The 12,288-nt window shown below is 53.3% G+C and overlaps 1 protein-coding gene across 2 annotated transcripts; it reads left to right on the top strand.

Moving 5' to 3' along the window:
* The first annotated feature begins 12 nt into the window (after window positions 1-12).
* Window positions 13-10,405, top strand: PCYT2 (phosphate cytidylyltransferase 2, ethanolamine). Of its 2 annotated transcripts, XM_008921784.2 has the most exons (12): window positions 13-144; window positions 923-1,084; window positions 3,015-3,081; window positions 3,576-3,660; window positions 4,720-4,764; window positions 5,991-6,129; window positions 6,750-6,832; window positions 7,015-7,092; window positions 7,688-7,753; window positions 8,009-8,074; window positions 8,508-8,596; window positions 9,251-10,405. In XM_008921784.2, exons 1-12 carry the CDS (start codon window positions 63-65, stop codon window positions 9,339-9,341), a joined length of 1,053 nt encoding a protein of 350 aa, XP_008920032.1. In that variant the 5' UTR covers window positions 13-62; the 3' UTR covers window positions 9,342-10,405. The 2 variants fall into 2 exon arrangements, with proteins under 2 accessions (XP_008920032.1, XP_017928700.1); XM_018073211.2 differs by lacking the exon at window positions 4,720-4,764.
* The last annotated feature ends 1,883 nt before the right edge of the window (window positions 10,406-12,288 follow it).

Below are 12,288 nucleotides of genomic sequence, written 5' to 3'. Positions count from 1 at the left end.
TCCCATCGAGGTGCGTCCCGGTGTGCCCGGGCTGACCCGGCCCTTCTCGTTCCAGCTATGACATGGTGCACTATGGCCACTCGAACCAGCTGCGCCAGGCACGGGCCATGGGCGATTACCTGATCGTTGGGGTCCATACAGATGGTAAGAGACTTTCCCAGGTTTCACCCCGTGCAGCCCCTCAAATCACCCAGCAGCGTTAGCCCTGAGAGAACCGAGAGCTCCTGATATGGTCACCTTTCTTCCTGCATCTGTTCCAGGAGCAACAGTGTCCAGGAGAAAAATGTCCCTTCCCTGGGTGAGGGAGTAGTGTAACCCCTGTTATGCTTTCAGAGTGAGGGTTAGGTAGGTCAGAGCTTGCAGGTTCTGAGGGGTCATCTGCATTGCATGCTGTAAAAACAATTAAACCAGTTGAAAATCAGTCTGGTTTGGCTCGTATTAGCTGAAAAACTGATGTTCCAAAAGAAGCTGCTGTGTGGAGAAAACTCATTTAAAACCCATCTGGAATTTAAGTGATGGGAACAAGTTCTTGCATGTGAAGATGTATTTTAAATGGGTTTATAGATGCAGAATTTCTAGCATGAACTAAGTGTTGTCTGAAGCTACTGTTTAAGAGGGTAATTTCTCCTGGAGGGATGCCGGGATGCCCAGCTCATCTCCCCAAGAGGAAGCACTAAGACTTTTGCCTTTCAAGTAAATTCCAGGGCCCTTGTTACATGTTTAGGAAATGCAACTAAATTAAAGTCTTTTCTGATCTATCTGGGGCTTCCTTTGTCACCAGAGACCGATCCAAAGCTGAGGATAAGCCTGCAGTGAAGTTCACTTGCCCGTGGAATGAATGAGGCTGCTGTGGCTGAGGGTCTCTGTAGCTGCAGGACGTGCTTCTAACTGGATTTTAACTAGATTTTTGTTTCTCCCCCAGAGGAGATTGCCAAGCACAAGGGCCCCCCCGTCTTTACGCAGGAGGAAAGGTACAAAATGGTGCAAGCCATCAAGTGGGTGGATGAGATTGCTCCCGGAGCTCCCTATGTCACCACGCTGGAAACCCTGGACAAATACAGCTGTGACTTCTGTGTGCATGGGGGTGAGTGGTGTTCGAGGCAGGGGCTGTGCTGCCGTGGGCCCTCGGGGGCCGTGTGTCCAGGGTGCCCTGCTGCGAACCAGGCGACATCCCGGCCGGTGCTGGGGGTCGGGGGTACCTGGAGTGGGAGCTCTCAGCTCACACTGCCTCTAAAGATGGAGCTCTGCTTTCCCAACACCTGCATTGTGGGTCAGGGGTACCTGGAGTGTGCAGAGCTCTGCTTTCCCAACACCTGCACTGGGCAGCACAGCTGCTTCTGGTCTGGTGATCCGGAGAAACGTGTCGGTGTGCTCAGCATCTTGAAAGTGGCCAGAGCCCTTGCTTTTAACCAGCCCTTTCACTTACCAAGGTGAAATGTGTTGTTTGACAATTATCCTGAGGTTGCCCTTAGCAGCAGCAGAAATTTGTGTAAATGGGGAAAGCCATTTACAGAACTTAAATGTGAAAAACACTTGAAAAGGTAAGCGTGCAGAAATACAATGATGTTTATATCTACTTATCCTGGGATGAGATCAGATTTGAAAAGCTTCTCTCTTTATCCGGCTAATAAGCTGTTCAGGGGCTTAGCTGACTGTGTGGCCAGAGACCTAGTTCTTACTGTGAACACTTTTTGGTGTACAGTTGCTGGAGACAACCAGTGTTCTGAGGAAACATTCTTGCTGTGGGACTCTGTCCCTTCCTGTGCTGCTGCTGACGCTCATTCAGCCTCAGCCCCTCCTCCTTGTCCTTCTGAAGGAATTTTGTTACTTTGGCCAGGAGTACTTTGACTCATTTTGTATATCTCTCATCTGATCCTAGCCACCTGCTATCGATAAGCTAAATGTTTCATTAAATGTAAATCAATCCTTAATCTTTACAATATAGATATGCTTTTTCACATGGGCAGGGTGGTTATAAAATTCCTCATTAACTTAATTGCCTGCCCTGAACGTGTCTGGTGTACGTGACCCCTTACAGGGCTTGGTGAGGGGTTGTGGCAGTAGTGGAGTGCTCATGGTCTCTACTCCAGCTGCCCTTATTTGTCCCCTCTGCCAAATCATTCCATATTTCTCCCTGACCAATACCCTTGCTCCTGCAGTTTTACCAGTTGTGTTTGTGTAAAAGCTGAGTTTGGAAATAGCTGAGCTTACCTGGGATAGTGACAGCAACCCCACTGTTTGTGCTTCTCTCCTGGCACTCTGACCTGTGCTGGCAGTGTGTTCCCTCCCGTCTCTGTGCCCCGAGGAGAGGGTGTGGGGTTTTAGGAGAACTGAGCAGGACTGAGCCACCTGACTGTGTGGGAGCACTTGTGGGCTGCCAGTGCCTGCTCTGCCTTCCAGCTGTTTTGGCAAAGGGAAGCCAGCTTAGCATTCATTTGGGAAGGTTTTGTACCATCATCAAAGTAGGTGAGAGGTGTTTCTGCAGAGGAAGTTGGGAGCCATGTGCCAGAGATGAAACAGAATTACTTCTGTGGAAGAGTCACTGGATGTCACTGGAAATGCCATCATTGAGGAGTAGAATTTTCTGTTGGATGACTGTTCCATTGACTGAAAACTTGTAACATGAACTAACGGCTAAAACTAGTCCTAGAGGAGCTGAAAGGTGCTTTTTAGCACCAAGGTGGATGGTGCCTGTTTAATGTCATTCAAATAAAAATCAACTGTACCTGCTGCTGGATCAGTGCGAGGGCACCCGGCTCAGCTTTTCTGGACTCTCTAAAAAGCAGTGGGCCAGATGGGTAATGGCATTTAACATCCAGGAATATCCTTGTCTCCACAGACACAGTAGTCTTACAAAGCCCTGCATTTCTGTGGGGCACGGGACGTGTCCCTCGTGTATACGCAGGGATTTGGATTGCAGAGCTCTGGTCTGGCTCACATGTGGGACCTGCTCAGCTGCTGCTTTTGTGCAGGAGGGCTTGGGGCACAGTTCTGTGGCTTTTCTCTCTCTGTAGATGACATCACCTTAACTATTGATGGCAAGGACACCTATGAGGAAGTGAAGACGTCAGGGCGATACAGGTAACCTATTGCTGCTTACCTTCTTATCCTGGTTTGGGCAGTTTCTGGGATTTCATGCCCTGGAGGGAAGTCAGATGAAACACAGCTGTCTTCAGGTCACACCTGAACTTATCTATACGTGTGTCAGAGCTTCAGTTGCTCTGAGCATTTTGGCTTCAGGGAAGTGGGGCAGACAGCCCTGCCCGAGGGGACCGTCCAGTTCCTGGCAGATGCTGGTTCTGGTTTTGGAGCTTCACCAGGAATTGGCTCTGTTGGGAAGTCTGGCCAAGGGAAGTGTTCCTCTTGTGAGCAGTTGCCATGGCGTGAGAGGGATGCAGAGGCTCAGCAAATGAATGCTATACTTGATACTAGGAGTAGGGAGAAAGAAGGCTTTCTCAGGACAGCCCCTGGTTTGGATTTATCAAGTGTCACAGGTGTTCCTGTGGTAATGCTGGGAAGACAGAGGCATACACTATCCCACGGCTTCTGCTTCATCCTTTGCTTGTCTCTTGCAGGGAATGCAAACGTACCCAAGGTGTGTCCACCACTGACCTTGTTGGCCGCATGCTGCTCATGACTAAAGCTCACCACAGCAACATAGTGAGTCAGAGGGCTTTGGGTGGGAGGTGGAGTCCAGGGCATGTGCCAGCTCTTCCCTTTTGCTGTCCCAAACAGCAGTAGAGCTCCTGGGCCTGGCTCCCAGGTGCATGGAGAATGGGCAAGCTGATTATGGGCAGCGGCAGCAAAACAACCTGCTTATGTTTGCTTAAGCCTGTCTGAGATCACAGTGCGATCCCAGCACGTGCTGCTTTGGGAAGGTGTGGCAGGATAAAGGCTGGGATGCCTCGTGATCTGTGTGGGCTTTGGGAACGTGAGGGGAACTGCAGGCCAGCCGACGGCCTCTCCCAGCGTGGAACAACACAGTGCAGCCACATCGATCTGTCAGCCTGGTGCTGCCACAGTTGGAAACTCCTCTCCCTTCCCACTGAGCTTCATCCTTCTGCCTTCTGCTGTCTCTAGTCTGATCAGACCTTTCTTGAGTCTTGTCAGCTCACTCTCTGGTTGGGAGCTAACCTAACCAGGGGAAAGTAAAGGAAGTGGTTTTATGTTGGTTAATGAGTCGATTACTAGTAATGAAGCAATCCATGAATGGAATCACCTGGATAACTGCAGGGAGAAGATGAGAGACTCACAGGACAATTCAGGGGCAGAGGGAGACGTTTTGGCGTGCTGAGCTGTTAGGTTGGCTTAGCTGTAACATGTGAGTTCACACCGAGATCTGCCTAGTGCTGCTGGCTGCTGCAGAGACCCGAGCCTGGCTCTTGTGAGGGTCTTTGGCAGGAGGAGGGATGCTGTCCTGTCAGGGGCTCTCCTGGCTGAGGGAGGATGCAGGTGTGCAGCACTGTTGGGGCTGCAGGCTGGGCAAGAATCACCTTTGCTGATGGTACCAGGCTGGGATCAGATAAGGAGATATTTCCTCTGACTCATGCTGGGACACGACTCTGGTTTAGGTATTAACCAGTTTGTCAGCATTCAGTGCCATGAGTCCATGGTGTACAGTTTGAGCCTTGCCTTCCCAGCACTTCCCACACACAAGCATATCTTGGTTGGACGAGCTGTGCGAGTGCTTAAACATTTTGACTCTTTATCTCCCTTCAGGATGAGGACCTAGACTATCGGAAGCACACTGACAACTTTGGGAAGGTAATGTGAGTTTTGGTTGTGGACGTCTGGTTTTGTCCTGCCTAAGAAGGATTTCCAATGTGCTTTCTGGCCTATTGCAGGCTTGTTTGTTCCTCCACATGAAGCAGTAATGTCTTGGTAAATGTCTGCTGCCCCCATAAGGTAGTGCCTGCCGTGGGTGCGACGGGCAGGTGTGGCACAGGGCAGCACCTGAGCTGTCCTTCAGCAGGACCTGCTGAGCCTGTGCTGGGTTCTTTCCTTGCTTGTAAATTCCTTGTAAATTCCTTTGCGCTGCTTCCCCTGGGATCCATGTGCCCATGGTTCCAGCACAGGGACAGCCTCTGTAGATGCTTCTTCCAGTGGTCGTGTTGTTTTGGAGGTGTTGCCTTGGGTTGGCCACGCTGTGCTGCAGAGCTCCAGGGTCCAGCTCTCAGCTCACACTGCCTCTAAAGAGCCATCAGCCCTGTTTGTCTCCCTGGGAGCTGGATTGTCCCTGGTTAACGAGCTGCACCTGCAGCTCGCGCCAGTCTTTTTTACTCACAGGGTGTTTGCTGGCCTGGCTGAATCATCCTTAGTTCCCCCCCACACTGGGTTCTTTGAGCAGGTGGTGTGGGGCATGTTGCTCCAGCATGGCCATTTCCTGGGGCTTGGATGTGGGGAGAATGGAGCAGGGCACTGGGTACCCTGAATGACCCCAAGAGCTGAGCTGTCTGCATGCTGCCCTTTGCACGGCCTGCCCTGGCCTTGGCTGCAATGTCTGTGTCCTGCCAAATCCCGTGGAATAGCTTTGGGGAGCAGAGAGAGTGACTTTAGTGGCTGTTTGCACAACTGCCACGTGATGGGGACCGAACTTCATCCTTGGAGCTGAGGTGATCCCCTCCCAGCCTGGCCAGACAGGTGCCCCGAGACTTGGCAGAGTGTAGGTAGGTCGTGTGTTTGTTTCCTGAGCATGCCTCACCTCTCCTGAAAATTCGAGCCTGCCCTGTTGCCTTCCTCCTTCCTGAGCTTTCTTCTCGGCACCTCCGTTAGCTGGCTGCTGAGGGGATGATTTAGTCAGAGCATAAAGGGCTTTTGTGAGATTACCTAAATATTTGATGCCAGGAATGTAGAAAGTCCAAGCCGCTGGGAGTTTTTGTGACAGTTGCCAGAAAATTCAGGCGAGCAGATTGCCCGGCGCTGTGCTCTCAGTTGTCCAAGCCCCCTCATGGAGCCCAAAAAGAAACCATGTCTGGCGTGTGTTTCCACAGGGGCCCAAAGGTCACAGTCCTTGGACTGGTGTCTCCCAGTTCCTGCAGACATCCCAGAAGATCATCCAGTTTGCCTCAGGGAAGGAGCCAGAGCCAGGAGACACCATCATCTACGTGGCTGGAGCCTTCGACCTGTTCCGTATCCTTGACTCTGTTTTGTCACAACACTGCTCTGTCTTTGATGTTTTCGTGTTAGGAGGCACCTGACTGGATATTTGCCTTTTTTTTCTTTTTTATTTTTTCTGTAGCTGTATGTGAGGGGGAGGAGGCAGGAGTGAATTCTTTCTGGCAGTTTCTTAGTCACAGGACTCTGAGAAAGGAGCTATAGCTCTTCTCTGGAGAGATCTGTGGCTATTGAGGATTTCAGGATGGTAGTTGGATACTCTCAGTGCTCTAGTGATTGTGGTGAGGACTGGCTGCCATAGACCAAGGCACTGCAACAGGGCACATGGAGCTGACACTCCATCCCTGGGACAAGCTTTGAGGCTTTGTGCCAGAACATCTGGAACAGGTAGAAATTCTGGACAGAGGCAAAGCTGAATCCATGTAAGGTGGAGCTGAAAAGATCTCTGGCTTTTGCCCAGAATCCATGGAGCCTGCAGAGAGAGGTGGCGGCTGTTCTTAGGACATAGGCAATGAGTAGTGCAAGAGTTAAATCCTTGGGATTCCTGTCTCCCACTGTCATTTTGCAGTGACTCTGTTTCTGTCTTCCTCTCCTTATTTTCCATGTGAGCTTCAACTCCTTAAACAGATCTGCAGATGTTGGGCATGTGGATTTCCTGGAGAAGGTTCACCAGCTGGCAGAGAAACCCTACATCATTGTTGGGCTGCACTTCGATCAGGTCCGTGTAGAGCCTGTCCAAAGGCAGAGCAGCTTGACCCTGTTCTCTGAACCAGGCAGGCTGTGCCCCGGGAGGCAGGACAGGGATGTATTGGCCAATACAGGAATTTCATTTTGGGAGAGAGCAAGAGGGAAACGTGTTGCTCTCTCTCTCTTCTGACTGTGCCTGGTGCTTTGCCATAGGAGGTGAATCGCTACAAAGGGAAGAACTATCCCATCATGAACATCCACGAGCGAACCCTCAGTGTCCTGGCCTGCAGGGTGAGTGGGTGCCTCTGTGCTGTTCCAGAAATTCCCTGGAGCTCAGTGGTATTCACCTGTGCCCAGTGATCTCGCGTGAGTTCCTTGGTGTGCACAGAGAAGGCACCTCTGTCATGGATCACTTGAGGCTGCCAGAGGTGCTGATGAGCTCTTGGGAGGCTCCACTGAGCTCCTGTGCCATTCTGGCTGACCTGAGTTCGTGACCTGTCTGGCTGCTCTGCCAGGGCAGCAGAGGCTGCATGGCTCCTCACAGACAGACATGCTGGTAGAAAACTCTCTGCTCCCTGCAGCAGGGGAGAAAAGTCCTGAGACAGAAACATGGGGAGCCCCAGAAACGTGTGCCCTGAGCAATTAGCTTTTCAGATTTGTTCTACAGGCATGGAAAGGACATTTTTTAGGGGAACAAAAAGCTGCTGTGTGACAAGCAGTGCCTGCTGAACCTACTTCCCCGTTCCCTTATTCAAGTTCCTGACCATATAGCAGGTGACCTGCTCAGGTCTCTTTAGGAAGCAGGTGGCCTCTGGCTTGTGGGTTTTTGGGTTTTGTTTGATTGGGGTTTTTTCAAATCTGGACTCTTAACTGGTTCCTTTTCTAGTACGTCTCGGAGGTGGTGATTGGAGCTCCCTATGCTGTCACTGCTGATCTGTTGGATCACTTCAGGGTGAGTCCTTGCATACAGATGGACATGAAGATGCTGGTGTGTGACATGCTTGGGGAGGTAAAGTGATGCAGGACAACACAGGGGTGTAAGAGGGAGGTGTCCTGCTCAGTGGGTTACAGGGAGCTCCAGAGGCACTGCCAGGCTGGTGCAGGAGGGTGGCTTTGCTGATCTCCACGCTGTGTTTAGTGGAAGCAGTGGCAGGGAATGTCCCTGTCATCTTTTGGATCTTGTCAGCAACTTTGTGTCCTTCTCCAGGTAACACTTGTGTGTCATGGGATGACTGAGGTGGTGCCAGACAAGGACGGTTCTGATCCCTATGAGGTAAGGTACCAGCTGCTTTGTCAGCATTTGGTAGACACAGCCTGGCTCTGGTTGAGTTCCTGGGCTGAGAAGGTGTATTGCAGAGGATGCTGCATGGGCAGGGCTGTGGCAGATGATGCTGGTTTTTATCTACCCCTGAGGGCAGCTCCTTGGAGCAGAGTCTGTAAATCATTCCCAGCATCTCCACTCTTACAGGCACTGTTTTGCACTGCCTGTTTCTGATGCCTTCATGGCAGGGTGAGAAAATCTGTGTGCTTTGCTCTGTGCCAGACCTGGGCAGCTTCCATGTACATGTTCTGCCTCTGAGGAGATCGTTGTGCATCCTGCCTGGCTGGGCACTGCAGGACCTGCCACAGCGTGCTCAGCTGTCACTGCTGAGCTGCACACCCAGGTCCCGCGTGTTTTCACAGCCCAGTGCTGTGTCTGTTCACAGGAGCCGAAGCGACGTGGCATTTTCCAGCTGGTGGACAGTGGCAGCAATCTCACCACAGATCTAATTGTGCAAAGAATCATAAAGAACAGGTTGGATGTCTTCATCTCTCACTTCTGTCACATACTGTTCTGTCCAGAGTGTCTGGGGATTGATTAATGGGATCAAATGGGGAGAGAAGGGGTTGTCTAAAGGCACAGAGTCAGCAAACTGGTCCTTCCTTTTCCATGGCTCGGGCAGGCTTTAAGTGTGGATGTACCACAAGGGAAAGGAACAGCTGAACTCTGCTGTGTCAGAATGTGCTGAACGGCATATTTTTTGTGGTTTTTTTTCTTTATTAATGGTAAATTTCCTTGCTGTATCCTATGCAAAAGAGCATGTTACTTCCTTCAGAGCTTTGCTGTTTTAGGCCTGAGCTCTTCACCTTCAGCGACCTTGGCTCAGATCAGTGGTAAATTTGATTTTTGGTGTTACTATTTGAGATGTCCCAGGACAGACCAAGAACAGAATAGTAGCTTTTTCCACAGAGGGAGAAGTAGTGTGGGAGCCCAGGACTGCAGTCATGTCAACAGCCATGGGGACCTCTGGGAGAGGCTGTGGAAGAGTCTGGGGGCCCCAGGAGGGTTTCTGAAGTGCTCTCAGAACAGAATAGCATAGGAAAAGGCAGCGCTCTCCTGCTCCAAGTGCTTTTGTCTACAGGAGGTGGGGATGGATGAGAATCTCAAGGCATTGTGTGATTGATGCAGGCTGGAGTTTGAAGCTCGGAACCAGAAGAAGGAAGCGAAAGAGCTGGCTGTACTGGAGGCCATGAGGAGGCTGGAGGAGGAGAAGCACTAGGCTGCAGAGCGTGGACGTGTGGGCCACAGAGCGCTGCAGCCTCGCCCTCTGCGGGAGCAACAGCACGCAGGATGTGCTGTCCTCCCCTCTGCTGTCCTAGCTCCTCCTGCACTAATTACGCAGACATAATGAGTTGGGATCCCGCTGCCTAGTTTTATCTCTGTTAATCAGCCCCGGTTCCCTTTCCCAGAAGGAGATTTGACAAAAAAATGGTTTTAATTATAACTAATGTTTTAACATGTTGATGTGCTTTTACCTTCTGCCATTTCTGGCTCTTAGTAGGAGGGAAGTGGAGCAGCTGCCCAGGCCCCCTGCCCTGCCAGACTTGGCTGTCCTGACTGGGGTCTGCATTCCAGAGCAGCCCCTTGGGCAGAGGTGGGGGCGGCTTGACAGTGAGAGTGGCCTTGGGCTGGGGGGATGTGGCCCCCACAGTTCCTCCTGCAGCTTTTGCTTAGAGCCATCAGTGCTGCTGCTGGAGGTGCTTCTGGACTCTGGGGTCCACTGTGCTGCCTCTCCTCAGCTCGTGCCCCTGTGCAGACCCAGAGCTACTCTGGGTTGAGCTGGATAAAGGCAGATCATTTGCTGCTTCAGTGACAGGCAGTGGGTGGTACCTGCTGAGGGGACAGGTGGTGCAGGGACCCTCAATTGAGGCATTTCTCCACGTAAGGCATGGGAACCCTGGGACCTTCTCCCAAAGGCTCTTCCATTTGCGAGACAGCAGGACCTGGTGCCTTGTGTGGACTGTGCTCAGAACCCCCCTTGTTGCTGCTGCCGGAATCCATCTTGTGCCCAAGGGGTTACATGAGGGTGGGACCTGGCCAGGTGAAGTTTTGGGGTTGTTTTCTGAGGACTGATGTGCAGCACGTGTGCCCCTGTGTGGAGATACAGGGCCTGAGGAGGATGGGTGCTGGGCTGAGCCCCTTCTGCCTCTTACATTCCAGGGTGCTGTGGTGGGCATCCTGAGCTGCTCCCTGCACTGGGCCAGACAGTCCTGCCAGGCTGGGTCTGGTGTCCTCACTGTTGTAAACTTTTGTTGCTGATCATTAATAAAATGTTGAAGAGTTGTGCACTGGTCTCTTTAGGGCTCGAGCCCAGGTAGCAGAAAGGGGGTACAGGGGATGTGTGCTGGGACCCCACCGTGCTGGGGCTGAGCGTGTTCCCTGCATGGCAGCTCCCAGTCCCAGGGCTGGCACAGCAGCTCTGACTTGGAGCTGTCGGTCCCTTCCTGGGGTCTGCCAGCTGTGGAATGCACAAATTCACCCTCTGCAGTGCACAGCCCCTTCCCACGGGCGCTGCAGAGGAGTTTGTCCTTAAGGACAAACAGCTCAGCCCTGGTGACGCATCCACCCCGTCGCTGAGCCACCCCCAGGACAAGGCAGGTACCGCTGGTATTAAAAAATGACAGAAGCATTTAATTGCCGCTGTCGCCGGGTGGGTGCTGCGGGTGGAACTCATTTGTGTGGGGATGTCAGCCCCTCTGGCTCAGCTGGAGCTGCTGTTCCTCGGGGCCTCCGGAACTGCTGCTGAGTTTACTTTGAGAACTTTTGACATATGATGTTTCTTCCTCCAAGTGCCTCTGGGCTCTTCTGCTGAGCTGTTTACTGACAGCCCCCGAGTCCCAGGGGCACAATTGAATATGGAGTTAAAAGGGGGGGGTGCAGGAAAATAGCCTGAATTCCAAGTTTGTGACTTTGTTTTCTGTGGTTTGTTTGTTGTGGGGTTGTTTTGTTTTGAGTTGTGGGGTTCCCCCACATCCCCCAGGTGCAGATTAAGACCCTGGTTCCAGCACCCATCCCAGGGCAGCCTCCCCAGAAGGAGATTGCAGTGCATGTTCCCTGGAGCCAGTGCCTGTAAGTACAGCCCTGACCCTGCTGAGGGGAGCAGCAGCTTTGGCCCAGACCCCCCCAAAGCGGGGCTGCAGATGGGGGGCTGCAGGCAGGGGCTCAACACCGAGACTGGAGTCAGCACCAGGGGCCTGCGGTGCCATGCTGACCCCCCTGGGGGTGTCCAGGCCATAACCGTGCTGGCCCCCCACCCACAGTGGGGACACTGGGCCATGTCCCCTGCGGCAGTTGGTGGCCCTGGTGCCCACCAAGGTTCCTGCACAGGTGCAGCACCAGCAGCCTCCACCTGGGCTGGACCATGCCAAGGATGGTGCAGCAGGTCAGGGCCTTGGTGGGTGAGGTCTGCAGCTGAAGGGGGAAGCTCCTTGGCTCCTTTCCTAACGAGCACAGTGGCCACTGGGGTCAGCACAGCCCTGGGAACCCTCCTGGGGTCAGAGACTGCAGCCAGATTGGGTGCTCTGCTCCTGGCCTCACCCTGGGGACGAGGTACCCCCCCTGGGTACCTGTCCAAGGATGCCCTTGCCAGGGAACAGCTGGTATTGGGGGGCTGCTGCCCTCCCTGTCTCATCACTGAGCCCATATCCTGTTGCTGGAGCTGCCCCAGGGTCTCCTGCAGCGCAGGGTCAGCACGGCCTTCCTGTCACTGGGGTGAAGGGACAGGAGCGCCATGCCTGTGGTCACTCCCTGTCCAGCCCAGCCCCTCTGTCCCCCCACACTGTGTCCTGCAGCCCCCAAGGCCTTGGGCTGCCCTCGGGGCTCAGGGATTTTGTTCTGCCGGGTGTCTGAGCAGCCTCGGCACCGCCGGAGGGAGGGGGGATGCTCAGCAGCCCAGAGCTCCCCAGATCCAGGTGGGCTCCCCCTACCCCACAGCACCTCCCTGCCCTGCAGGACAGACACGACAGAGCCAGCCCAAGCACTTTTATTATTTCCCCAGAGCCACCAATGCCGGCTCAGGACACGGCACACTCCACAGGGTCCCAGGACACGCTCACATCCGCCCTGCACCGGAGAGCTCTGGGCACTCCCGGCAGCGCCCGGCAGCTCCGCGGCTCGGGGACCGCATCCGTCACGCACAGCACCTGCGGGAGACACGGTCACGGGGC

Source organism: Manacus vitellinus, unplaced genomic scaffold (assembly GCF_001715985.3).
Source record: "Manacus vitellinus isolate BGI_N305 unplaced genomic scaffold, ASM171598v3 scaffold_24_pilon, whole genome shotgun sequence".
NCBI lineage: Eukaryota > Metazoa > Chordata > Aves > Passeriformes > Pipridae > Manacus > Manacus vitellinus.
The sequence above is the reverse complement of the archived record's forward strand: the minus strand, read 5'-3'. Positions and strand labels throughout refer to the sequence as shown.